The following is a 14,442-nucleotide window of genomic DNA, read 5'->3' as shown; positions in this document are numbered from 1 at the left end:
GCCATTTGTTGAAAAAAACCAAGAGACAAATTCGTGTGAGCCGAGAAATTAACGACATAACGATTCGAATTGCGCTTAATTGGTCATTAATTTTCTTGGCGTGCGATGGAAGTGTGGATAATCAAACTCGTCAACCGATCATTAGTTTTTGCACATGCCTTTTTATGACTTTTTAAAAACACATGATGGGAGGGTGAAAGAGTGAATTGGTGAAACAAACACGTTTTAACCTTTATAAGAACTTTTTCAGACTGTCTCATTATATTTCATTAGATATTTTCTTATTTTTCGCGGGACCTACCGCTGCTAAGTTCTGAGTATTTTTTTTCGGAATCCCATAAACTTTTCGACTTTCAAATAAAGATAACGGTCTTTTTAAAACACCCCTGTGTCTCGACTCCCGCAACAGAATTTACAAGAGAACAATTTAGAATTCAAATCCAAGTTCGATAGAGAATTTCAACCCTGTTGTTTTGGGTGAAGTTCCGCCGGGGCTGTGTTAAACATGGGTGTTATAGAAGTATAAACGAGAGAGCAAAATGTTCATAGTGAAATCCTGTTTCAAGTTTTATTTTTTGCATTATGAGAATTTTGTTTTGATTCCTGTATTTCTCCAATAGGGACTTTCAGTGTACTTTAAATACATGTACTTTTGTAGTTTCAATGAAATCGGGATCAAATCAGCAAAAAGCCATCGCTGTGGACAAATGGGTGTTTTATACAAGTCAAGTGAAATTTGATGTTTGCTAAAAATATCGTTTTAAATAACTTGAGTTACTGTTGACTTTATTTATATTTAACAGCGGAATAAATAAAACCCGGTCTTTAACGAGGTTAATCCACTATTAATCAAGAGAGAAAATTAACTTTCTATTATTCTCAACTTCAGTTGAGTTAGAATCTGAGAATGTGTGTCTGTGTGTGTGTCTGTCTGTGTGTATGTCCCAAAACTTTGGGGCAGCCTGGAGACTTCAAAAATTGTTCGATTTGGCTGAAATTTGGCACACTTGTTCCTTGGGTGAATATCTGGGGGTATTTTTTTTATTTTTCAAAAATTTTGATTTTTGGGGCCTGGGGACGAGTTTTCGCCAAAACGAGGCTAAAACTTTGGGGCAGCCTGGAGACTTCAAAGATTGTTCGATTTGGCTGAAATTTTGCACACTTGTTCCTTGGGTGAATATCTGGGGGTGTTTTTTTCATTTTTCAAAAATTTTGATTTTTGGGGCCTGGGGACGAGTTTTTCGCCAAAACGAGGCTAAAATTTTGGGGCAGCCTGGAGACTTCAAAAATTGTTCGATTTGGCTGAAATTTTGCACACTTGTTCCTTTGGTGAATATCTGGGGGTCCTTTTTGCATTTTTCAAAAATTTAGTTTTTTGGGGCCTAGGGACGAGTTTTTTGCCAAAACGAGGTTAAAGCTTTGGAGCAGCCTACAGGCCTCCAAAATGGTCGGATTTGGTTAAAATTTGGCACACTTGTTCATTGGGTAAATATCTGGGGGTCTACAATTGGGCCTATGAATAATTTGAAGCCACTGAAGTTGAGCCCAGTGCGTTGCGCACGTTCGACTATTCAACAATAGACTACAATTTTGATTTAGATAATGCACAGCCAGATGGAGATGCGCGGGAGTTAGCGCAATCAAGTAGATCGTAGTTAAAAGTAACCTAATATAGTACACAAGGCTTCCCTATGTCTTAGTAGTGAAAGAAATTGGAACAAAACGCGTACTGTAAATTGCGAATTAAATACGAATTAAATATTTTGTTCCCAGTGGGACTACGGGCGGTCCACAAGTTCGTCGATGCAGGTTTCATAGATTAGATTAAAAAGAGATGAAAAGAAATAAATCCAAAATACCTACCGAGTAAGTAAAAAAACTTCAATGGTAGAAACGTAATATTGTATCTAATTCTGTTTCATTACCACTGTAATTAAATGTCTTACCTTGACCTTACTTTAAATAGGACACCCCTACCTCACAGCGGCCCCGGTGGATTTTTTTTCCCACAGAAGGGATAAAAATTCCCATTTATATTTTTATCAAATTTCCCAGTGGGGCTAGAGTTTGTGACACAGGGGTGTAATAAGCACATATCATTTGGCGGGTTCTAAATTTTCACACTCGTCTTTTGATTCGAGTTAAAGGTAAAATGTTACGATTACGAAATTTAGTTTGTTAATACATCCAATAATATATCGACTATATATCCACTTGCGGATTTAAGACAATAGAGTAAGTACGTCGGAAGCATACGAAGGAGTGCAACGCTACAAATCTCTTCCTCTGATAAGTTCGACATATGGTCTAAAACCGCCTATAACCCTCCAGTAACATAGTGCTACAGAGGTTTCTTGAGTCAAAATGATTTGTAAGCCATCTGAAAGAACCATCGGCTGTCAAAGCACCAAAGCGGCTTTTTTGCTAATGATATTTCGAATATCAATATGCAGTATTTTCTTCCACCGGGGACACATTCATTAACATTAGGTCAAAAAAGAAACAGATAAACAGGTTCTATCACAGCCATTCAATACAAAACGTTTAAGCAGAAACACCCTGTCTCGACTACCGAGATGATAAAAATGTTTAACCGACTAGCTATCGTAAAGGGGCTGAATGATAATAACTTAGAAGTAGTTTTCACATCAAAGCAACAATAAATAAATTATCTTTATTTTGGAAAAATCGGCACTTGGATCTGGTGAAATCACTGATTACTTTAGGCGTACAAACGAGCACAAAGTTTTGCGAGGCCGAAAGAGCGCAAAGTTTACAACAAACTTTCACGAATCGTTAAATTTAAAATTTTTACACAAAGAACGGCTTATTAAAGGGACAAATACTTCTTGAATGAATAGGATTGCAACCTTTGTCTTTTGACTTATGAGGCTAAAAGTGCAATGAATCCGCCGTGTGAATCTTATATTTATTACAGCTTTTTACAGATTTTCTATTTGTCAAAAATTTTCGTCTGCATAAACTTTCACGAATGGCCTGAAAGAGAAATTTCAAAGAGATCAAATCTCGCGAAAAGGCCAAAAATTCGCGAAAAGCGCAAACTTTCTGCTCGCTAAAATTTATACGCCTAAAAGTAGGCCGTAAAAGAAAGAAGAAGATTCTATGGATTACCACAATGTAAAATCAATCTTTGAGACAGGGCTGTATGATGAGACAATATTTTCAGTATACATGCACTATATTGTCACACCACCATAGAAAGAGCATGACAAATGCGTACCAAGTGTACCACCGGAGTTTCTTTAATTAGTTACGATAATCTTAGATTTAACTCATTAGAATTTGCATCTACATATTATGTGTGGATCAGATGGTGACTTACAAGCAAGCATTTTCCAAGAATTGTTTGATGTATTCTAATGTTCTAATAAAGAAAATCCACCATCATCAACTTCTAATAAAAAGAGGGTTTTCCCTTTACCTTACTTTATACTAATAAAGCACCAAATTATCTGCACGTTTATCATCAATGTCTGGTGACGTCAGAACAAAGTTCTTATAATTGCTTCGAAATCACTTTATGTTTCTCTTGGGATTCGTTTAAAGAAGATCTTTCTCGGCTGACGGTAAAGCCATTTTCGCAGCGACTTTCTCGGCGAATTTATGGAGCAACTTTGATGAGTTATTGAAGATTGAGGAATGCATATTTTTAGCCCAAATAACTTTTAACGTGACATTCAATGTCTCCTCCTTTCATCACGTCAATAAAATTATGAGGTCGCTACCTTATATATCCAACAAATCTCTTTACAATGGAAGATGGTAAAATATTGTGGTTTTCTTCAATTTCTTCTTTTTTCTTCTTTCGGCGTTCCGTCGCTTGATATGTATCGCCGAGTGTACTTTATTTCCGAACTGTGAAAGAAAAAAGTACGATAAAATGTTAAATCCTCGCGAAGTAATCACTTGTTAAAGATTTTAGTCCGAAGTTTCCCCGACCTACGGTACCATCTTGAAATTATGTATGTCATTATGTGCATATATTTATTTGCAGCCATGGGATTCATGCAGGAAAATCTGTTAACAGGGGTTCATCTGATTTCTAGGTGAACCAAGTTCTATAATTTTAGAACTTTGTCTGGCTGAGGTAAAACTTATTTTTTCTAAAATTTTGAGCTTGGATATCCAGGCTAAGTTTTGTCTTGTCCAGACGATCTCAATCGAACGGAATCGACGATCGAACCAGTAGAACCAAATCGAACGCAATCGACCGATTGAAATTCGATTGTCAAACGCAATCGAATATTACCGCAATTTTCAGATTCGATTGATATTTGATTGCGTTCGATTGATGTTCGATTGCGTTCGATTGCGTTTGATCGTCGATTCATTGACCCCCAGATTGTTCATCGCATAATTTCTACGGGAAATCGAAAGTAATTTCATTCAGCTTGTGATGTTTGAGAGCTTGGATGTTGGGAAGCTGCAAGAATAAAGCCAGACGATCTCAATCGAACGGAATCGACGATCAAACCAGTCGAACAACAATCGAACCAATCGAATATTACCCAGAATTTTGACGTTCGATTGAGATTCGATTGCGTTCGACAATCGAATTTCAATCGGTCGATTGCGTTCGATTTGGTTCGACAGGCTCGATCGTCGATTCCGTTCGATTGAGATTGTCTGGTCTTGTTTACCCAAACGCTTCAATCTTGCGTAGGCTTAGGGGTGAAGACTAGAACCCCCAATACAAGACATTTGCCTGACCGAAAAAAAAATCATCATCATCAATTTTGTTAATTGTCAGATTCGTTTACTCACTGGAAATACGCAACTTTTTATAATAATTACAAAAAAAAAAGTTTGATACTTCATTAGTGAAATATTCAATGAATTCCTAGTTTCAATTTTCAGTGGGCGTTTTTCTAGGGCAACACAAACTTTCTTGGCCGCTCGTAATAATTATGCATTGCCAAATTTGGTTCTCCATTGTCAAGACAGGATCGATGGTGACGTCACCTAAGCATAAAAAAGAAAGGATTCCGTCAGGTTTATGCATATATTAATTTGCGAGATATTCTATTCGCCGCACAAGCGCATTTTTCGTAGACTAGTCGGAATACTTTCTTTTACTTGCGGGATTGATGGTAACTTTTCATCTTCGTTTTTTTTTTAATGAAGCACAACCGAAAAAAAATGAAACTGGAGTGTTTTAGTAGGCACTTCAGTCACGTAAATAAAAACGTGTATATGTTGAAGCCGACTGTGGACTGACCGAAACTGCAATTACATAAATTATTGTGGAAGTGAACGCTTTAGACAAATGTTTTGGAAATCAAAAAGACAACTTTTGTGAGAATGTTAAGTTTTGTTTATATGGCAGTTTATGATGGACTGATAATCGATAATCTTGAGTAATCGATAACTAATCAATGGATTAGATATCGATTAACCAATAGAATCGATAAGAAATCAGACCCTCAAAAAATCTTGAGTATCGATCAGCGAGCGATTATTTCCAAGTTATCGATTACTTATCGATCACATATCGACTACATACAACCTATCGATTACTTATCAATCATGTATCGATTCTTAACAATCATCGATTACTTATCGTTCATGCATTGATTACTTATCAATTATTTACTTATCTTCAATCACGTATCGTTATCGCTTATATATCGATTGTGACTGACTATTGACTACATTACCAGCCCTTTTTACGCTGGCCCTTATTCCACCAACAAGCCCAAAAATAACACTAATAAGGTCCGGTGTAAAAAGAGCCAAGATAAGGTATTTAATGAAGTAAAGAAAATTTCTGGAATTCGCCAAATCTCATACCGATCGTATTACTTTGAATAAACGCCCGTTTTCGAATTAATAATGCTCCTCCAAAAAGGCAAACCATTCAATAACGCCCCTTCTCTAAATAAATCGGTAACTTTGTTGTTTTTTTAACTTTTTTTGTTCAGCCTTTCAGAGGGTTTGAGAATGCTTCAGCCGAAATTTACCGTATGCTTATAAAAAAAATGAGTGTTGTAGCTTTTCTAGGCCTTATGCTACCAGGGGATTGGATTCAATTCAAAAGTACATCCCAATCAAGATCATCGAAAAATGTTGCTTTTAATTTCGCGAAAATGGCAAAAATTCGAGAAATCGAGAAATTTAATCTCGCAAAGGCGAAAGTTAATCCAATTAAAGTACCACTCCCTAAAATCTGATAAATAATCGATCACGAATCGATAGTTGATCGATTAACTATTTGATCGATGATTAATCAATTTTTGATCGATATGTAATCGATCAAAAGCTGTGATCGATAGCCGATCGATTTTTATTCGATACTTAATTTAATCGAAGTATAATCGATCTATAATCGATAAACAATCAATGACAAAATTGATCGATAAATAATCGAGCTTTGAAAAAATCTTGAGTATCGATTACCTATCGATTTAATCGGCTAATCGATATCTAATCCATCGATTACTTATCGATTATTTATTGATTACTCAAGATTATCGATTATATCGATTAACTACGCCTGGTCTAAAAGACTCTCCTAGTCAAGGCAGTCTGCCTCTGCTGGCTCTGCTCTAGACTGGGGTCACACAAAAAAGTGCATAGTTGCCAACCGTCCCGCATTTAAGCCCGTTGTCCCGAGTTCCGCCACATACCTTAGATGTCCCGCATTTTCGAGAAAACTCAGAAATTCGTAGAACTCTTCGAAAAAATATAGAAATGCTACTAAAAATATGTTTCCACAAGCACAAACTCACTTCTTCGTTTTTTCTCTTTGCTCTGTAATGGTGCGTCCAAGAGACCTTTTTTTAAAGAGGCAGCCATGTTGAATAATTATGTACTCCAGCCTAAAAACAATGATACAGCCATGCCTAATTTTTAAAATATGCATGATACAGTAATTATGCATGGCTGTATCATTGTTTTTATGCTGGAGTACATAATTATTCAACATGGCTGCCTCTTTAAAAAAAGGTCTATTGCGTGCGTCCGTATTCAATACATCGGATACGCGTTGGACAGAGATGTAATAGTACTACATGAACAATGTCCAGTGCATCTAATATTTATTGAGGCTAAATGTGCGTGATTCGCAGCTAAAGACGGTATTGCTATTACGATTATCGGGTTGAAAATTTTGCTTTATTTCTAATTTGTATTGTTTTTAGCCATTCAAGCCCAAAATATTTTTCTGGGGGGCTCCGCCCCCCCCCAAACCCCAACCTCAATTTTTCTCGATTTCCATTCTCATAAGTTGGCAACTATGAAAGTGCTTTACTTATAAAGTTTGCAAACAAACTTCTGTTGGTTGTTTTGAATAAATAAGAGCATTGTGATCACAAAATTATCAACTGGACACTTCGAAATTATTTACCGGGGGCGTCCGGGAACATTCGTATTTTTGATGACGTCACAAGCAAAACAATAAAATTTTATGAAAAAAAATATGAACATATTATACACCAATCGACGCAGATTTTGACATAGATTAAGAAAAAGGTAAGGTTAAGGATCATCATTTCAAAATTTGCTTGAAAAAAGTTATAACGGTTTGTCAGTATAGACCTAACTCTTCATACAAAAATTACGGGAAACGCATATTTGGAAAATTTTTTAGTTAGCTTAGACCTATATTTCGTCATCTGGGACCCAAAATATTATCGGGGACGTCGGGTAAATAATTAGGATAGGTCTGGTTGATGATTTCTAGTTATTTGGGGTATGTATTTTTGATTGAAATTGGTTTTGGATTGTTCACACCCCGTCCATTTTTTTGTGACCTCAGCTGCCTGACTATCCTCTCCCAAACTGAGGACCCTCCTAGCACTCCAGAAACTTCCGGAGTTTTCCAGAGCAGTTGAAAAAACACTATTTTTCTCTCCGGAAAGTTCCAGAACTCTTCTGGTGCTTCCAGAGTAAGTGATTTTTAACACGTTCTAAAAACTGTTTAAACATGGTTACAAAAAATATTCAAAATATTGATATGATTGTTCAGCCATTAATGAAATTGAATTTGTCACATTATAGCGGCGGCCGGGGTAGTGAATTGTGTCACTTTGTAGGGCACCTCTTAGATCAGGGCAAATTTTTGATATCATGCTCCTAAATACCCTATTATGTATTAGGAGCATAATATAAAAAATTTGCCCTGATCCAATCTAAGGTGGGTTACGTGGCTCGGACTCTGTTCTAACTAGGAAATCAAGCTTTCAGAAAAAACAACATCAGTCATCTACAGGATGTAGGTAATACACAGTGCAGACAGAACTTCGATATTCCAGGATTATAATTTTACCAGCTTTTTAGTGATTTTTGCCTCACTTTTTTATTCAATGAATTATAACATTTTACGGTAAGTGTAAACCGCAGGTTACAGGTTGCAGCTTACAGGTCACAGGTTACAGGTTACAGGTCACAGGTCACAGGTTACAGGTTAACAAAACACAGACCGGAAAACTGTAACGCACTCGTAACATACAATTCATAACATACAACTCATAACATAAGTTCCTGAAAATATTATATGTAATGGAAATGTAATATCAAAATATGTTAATAATATTATTTAGAAGACTTAAACCACAAATCATCAACCCCAAATATTGACAACAAATGACACTTAAATTATGTAAATAATGATGTTATCTCAAAGTATGAGGTTTTGTACGCCAATTAACAATAAAATATTCTTCATGCATAATAGGATGCTGACGCTGCAAGTGGATATAGATTGACAGGTTTTGAAAACAATAAATACTCCAAGAGAGCTGTTTTAGAGAGATGAAAAAGGTGACGTCATTTTATCAAAAATACAAAGCAGGGGATAAAAATATTGAAACATTTATAAAATATAATCCCATTGACGCTATTTTCCTGTTAGGGGACTGTTTAAAGCAAAGGTGAGATCGATATTCAAATATTTCTTTATTCTTTGTATATAACATACGTAACATGCGTATAACATTGAAAAGATAATTTTTTTACATGTGTGATATAGTTCTAGATCAATAAAATACCTTTGGAATTATATTTTTGACATTAACAACTGTTTTTCAAACATTTTCTTTGTGTTTTACAGTAATTAAAGCTGACCAACACTGACCTGTTACCTGTTACCTGTGACCTGTAACCTGCAACCTGTAACCTGCGGTTTACACTTACCGTAACATTTATTCTAATAAACCAGATTCATTGAGTGACCCTTCAAAATTTAAGTTTATCCTTCTTCTTTTCAATGTAAAAGTTCAAAGAGAGAAACTTGTTTGTGGCACATTCAGTATACAGTAACCTAGGTCAAATTTAGGAAAAAAGGTTGAGTTTGGGCTGCTCTGAAAAAATGAAAAACGTTAGAAAGAGCATCCTATTTTCTGCATTTCAAAAATGATGACGTAGTCACATGATATTGATGTTGTCAATGATGCACAAATTTTCACCAATATGTATTTTCATATTTAGTGTGCACTTTTAAAATTTCAATCCAATTGGAGAAACAACAGATTTTCGTTTGCACAAACTACTTCTGCAATAAATTTGCTATCATCCCTTTTCTACCGCTAAAATATTAGGTAAATGATTTTTGGGTAGATGTCTCCAAGTTTTACAACTATTTTCTTGTGTAATGTAATACTCATTCCTCAACCCCTTTTATATTTTTTTCTTTATTTCGTCTTTTAATAAAAGTAAAAAAAGACAAAATCTCATAATGGCCACTTTATCAGATGAAGAGTTGAATTCCGCATCCAGTGAAAGTGAGGATGATCTTCCAACACTATCAACAATAATGACGAAATCCCCTTCACGAAAACAACCTGCTATCAAAACTGCTGATGAAGTTCTCACTCCAAGACGTACAAAGAAACATACTGACAATGATGAGCTGGTGTTGGGATCTCCTTTGCGTTCACCAACAACTAGTAGGGTAAGAAACACGAAATCGAAAGCTAGATCTCTCAATGATTTGCTGAAAGACAAAGCCAAGGATGATGACATTCAAAGTAAAGTTGATGATATAATGAAAATGAAAGGTAAATGGATTTTTAATTTTTGATAAAATCATTTTATTTACATTGTTTGGGGGGTTTGTCTTGAGGTTCCCTTCGACTTAGACTACGCCATATCTTCCTTCGTTTCGAGCGTGAAAGTCCTACTCTTCGGATATGAGCACTGCTTTTGTTTTGAATATTGAAATTCTCCGGATAAATCGCATGCACACTGAGGTTTTAATGAAACAATTGAGAGTTTCGAAATTTAAGCCAATCAGCTGTGTTTTAAACATTCTTTTATTTGAAATATCTATTGATAAGCATCTTTTGGGAAAGTTGTCTTATGTTTAAACCTATTAATAAGAAATTCCCGGTGGGGGCTACTAGTGGCTGCCTATAACAGTGCCTATAGACCAAGAGTAAGGCCTGTGTAGACTACCTTGGACAGTGTAAAGAGGTTTAAAATTAGAGTCAAAATAACAGGCATAAGGCGGGTAATTACAAAATTTCTTTACTCATTTTTCTTTGCTCTGATATTGATATCACACAAAATGTTCCGATAGGTTGTTATTTCAGTCTGTCAAAGTTTAAGGTTCGTAAGAATTGCGCCATTTATCAAAGTTTTGGTGCATTACACCTATCATCTTTGTAAGATTTTTTTTAAAGAAGCAATTTAATTGGGTACAACGAGTACCTTTAAAGGTTTTGTTTTAAATAAGAAAGATATCGTTTGCTTACTCATCAATTTTGATTTACAAGCCTTTTGATATTGAATTGACACGAATGTGGAGCAAGATTGTTAAGAAAGAGGAAAAGAAAAACATTTTTTGCTTAGATCAGCACAATATAACAATGGGCAGACACTGTCCTGATATAAAAAACATGTGTCTGATATGAAAAGGGATATTTATGTAAAAATAAAACCTTTAAATGGAATTCCTTATTGGTTGAATTTGACATAAATAAGATTTTACAATTTCTTCTATCTTCGCTTTATTTACAACTTTCTCTGTGTTTATTGTCTTTGCTTTAGAAATGGAGTTGGATGACTATGGTGAGAACAGTGAAGAAAAATGTGATAGAAATGCAATAGGCGAGCTATACGGTGATTATTCACAAGAATTCTCACAAGATGTTGATGTGCTAGATGATTCTAATGACTCCATTGTATGTAAAATGCTTATACTCGTCTTGTCATTCTGAATCTTTTAAATCCTTCCATGTATAGGGTTCTATGTATAGGGTGTTTCATATTTACCTTTCAAATTACTTCTTTGTGGGGTTTTCTTTATTTTAAAATTGTATGCTACCAATATTTACTACACAGGAAAAGTGAGTATATCCAAGTGTGAAAAGTGCATTCCACACCTTGGAACATGAATAATCTTCCCGTCTGGGTGGATTTTTCAACCTTCAAAGGTGTGAAATTCACTTTTATTTACTTTTTCCTGTGTTATTTACTAGGAAGTGAAATTCAGTTATGCATTATCAAGAGATTTCCCAGACACCTTCCCTGGAATAGAATTGTTTGTGCGTCCTGCAGACGATGTTGATCCAGTGATGCTCTTGGAAGGACTGTTGGAATATTTCGAAGATGAATCAATTGGGATATCCAAAGCTGATCTCGTCGACGAAGATTTATCAAGGGAAAATGTTCATGAAATCATTGGGCAAATAGTAGGGGGTAAATATGTAATCGCTCTTATCTTTAAATATTCATCATTTAGAGTCACACATATATCTATCAAATACAAGAGATGTTAAATTCTGAAAACACTATATTTGCTTTTCGTGGCTCATTTTTTATCAGTTGACATGAAGGTACTTTCTCCACAAAATCAAAAGTGATGTCTCAAAAAAGTAGTAAATTGTAGAGTTGCATTAAGTTGCAATAAAAAAATAAAAAAATATCAAAATATAATAACTGCTCCTTTTTTCACCGTTCAACACATTAAAGGGACATAACAGTACTTGTATGCAGCGGATACAAAATCAAAACAAATGTCACATGTCAAAAATCGAACTAATTATGGCTAATTTTGATTGTTCAATTGTTTTACAAGTTTGTTTTGGACTAGCCAGTACCTTCCCACAAACCAAATTTTTTCTTTGTTTTATGGTTTGTTTTATTCAAGCTCCAAATAAAAAGAATCGATGAGGTGAGGTTGCGTGTCTTTTCTGAATTTCAACGACTAGAAGCTTCTTCCCTCAAAAAACGTTGTTTAATTTTACAACCTTTTTTAGGTTTTTGAGAATCCATCCAACTTTTTTGACTAAATGATATTTCATAGTAACATTAAACATGAGAACATATAAATTAATGAGCATTTCCAAAAATGCAATAAACAGAAAGAAAAATAAATACAATCCCGCACGGGTCAGACATACAGAAATCTGTATGTCTCTCCTTGCGATTTTAGGTGAAGAAAAAAGGGCGTTGGAAGAAGCTTCTAGTCGGTTATTTTCCTTTTCTCTCACGCGCGCTGAATACTTAATTAGTGTTTACATTATTTGATTGACAGTTTTATTATAAGTAATAAGCGACTAGTTTACTAGTCTACTTTAATGTCCCTTTAAGTTGCAATAGATTGCATTCCTTAAAGGTTCAGCAAAAGGTTGACTTTGTTTTTTTTATGAAGCAGAAGAATACCCTAAGACTTTTATAACAAAATGTTGTTATCTTCTTAGACTTATCTTGTCAAACAGAAATGAAGGAGCGTGATTTATGGTGCAAGATATGGAAAATTTTGTGCTTTGTTGAAGATTGTGAAGTTTGTTATGCTGCTTATGAATGTCTTTCTTCTCATTTCAAGATGTGTTCCGTAAGTTACCATAATAGTGATAAAAGTTCTGTAGGTTATTTTGTCTCGAACTCAAATTCACCAAAACATCAAGAATATGTGCATAATTTGCTTTTTAAATTCAATTCTCCATATCAGACGAAAAACCTGCTTTGACAACTGGCATAATAAAGGACTTTTTACAATGTGTTTTGAACCCAAGCATTACATATCAGGGTCTTAAAATTTCCTAAGCTTCTTCCATCGAAGGTGCTCGAAATCAACCAAACCCCTACCAGTTGTATCTTGAAGATTACATGCTTTTCTTAATCAAGTGATAAGGCTAACACGTGCTTAAGATTTTATTGTTCTTAAAAAGTGGAGCTTTTGTATTCGGATTCAATTTTTTATCCTAGGTGTGTTTGTATTCGTCAGTTATTCTTCAAAAAAGCTTTGTACATTTTTCAGAAAAACAGCATAAGTCCACCATGGATCCCATCAGTCATCGAGTTACTGGAGAGTATCATTGGAATCGGTGCTTCACCCTCGATTGTCTCCACCATCGAGTATGTTTACCCTGAGCTCGACACCAGTATATTCGAATCACTCGATTGTTCGGGTGAAGAGCAGTTCGTCAACGCTCGAGCTATACGTAAAGATATTCATCGCAGGCTCTACACTGTACAATTTATCACGAAACTTTTCACAGTCGCCGTACAGACGTTCCCAGGACAATACAATGTTGATGAACTTAGAGCTATTTTCATGTTGGTTTCTCATTTATCTGTTGATAAGCTTTTTCAATCGGTTTTGATTGATTTCAAAGTGTTATTGGCGTCTATCTTGGATACCTACAATGATGAGGCTATGTGGGAGACGGAGGTAGGTTCCTTGAGGCTTAAGCTCCCTATATTTATCTCAGTTTCACTTCTCGTAGACATTAATATATCAACACTGTTACTGAGAGGAAATTAGGTCCTGGTCTATGCTGGTCAGCTGTATTGTCGAGAAGGGAATTAATTAAATAAGTTGACTGGTACAAAAGCTAAAGTAAAACTTGTTTAACTTGAATGCCTGAACAAGAATACTGGAATGTTTAATCAGTATAAATTTATAGATCTAAGAAAGGGGACGCGGGGGTTGCGAGCACCGAACAATCAAAGCATTTTTCTTTCATCGCTGAAGCCGACAGCAAAAATTGTTAAAATCAAATCTAATCCGATCCGTCATTTTATTCTTCAAATATCGAAAAAAATACCGACAGAAAATAGGGCTAATTTCTCAGCGTCCTTGTGCGTCCGTCTTACGTTTTAATAATCTTTATTCTATGTAGGTTGAAAACTTGGTCAGAGATTTCCTCTCGCTAGATTGGCATCATCGTAATTTATTACAAGGTGTCGAATCTGTCTTGACATCAACAAAAAGAGGATTTCATTTTCAACAAGTTCTCGCTATCAATGTTGCCATCAAAATAATCAAAGATCGCGAAAAAAAGAACCAATCAGAAGGCGGCGAGAGTGAGACGGATGACATGGATGAAGAGAAAGGTCGAAAAATCTTCTCAAATTACCCTGTCAAAGTAAGTTGAAAGAGAAATTTTTTGTCAGTGCACATCGGTGTTAACTCCTAGTCCTTCTCAAAAACTGATGAAAGTCTGAGATTCTTTTTCGTAAATTATTGCTGGTCTA

At 35.3% G+C, this 14,442-nt stretch overlaps 1 protein-coding gene across 1 annotated transcript; it reads left to right on the top strand.

Annotated features, from left to right (window-relative positions):
- Positions 1 to 9,659: 9,659 nt before the first annotated feature.
- Positions 9,660 to 14,333, top strand: LOC136798997 (uncharacterized; the record flags this gene model as incomplete). Its single annotated transcript, XM_067055683.1, is given in 6 exon segments — positions 9,660 to 10,016; positions 11,008 to 11,141; positions 11,439 to 11,658; positions 12,663 to 12,796; positions 13,223 to 13,636; positions 14,088 to 14,333. Coding segments are annotated over 6 exon segments (1,470 nt in total), but the record flags the coding sequence as incomplete, so codon positions are not given.
- Between the last annotated feature and the right edge of the window lie 109 nt (positions 14,334 to 14,442).

Source organism: Clytia hemisphaerica, unplaced genomic scaffold, assembly GCF_902728285.1.
Source record: "Clytia hemisphaerica strain Z4C2 unplaced genomic scaffold, Clytia hemisphaerica genome assembly, whole genome shotgun sequence".
In the NCBI taxonomy this organism is placed as follows: domain Eukaryota; kingdom Metazoa; phylum Cnidaria; class Hydrozoa; order Leptothecata; family Clytiidae; genus Clytia; species Clytia hemisphaerica.
Note: the sequence above shows the minus strand (reverse complement) of the source record. Positions and strands in the feature narration are given on the sequence as shown.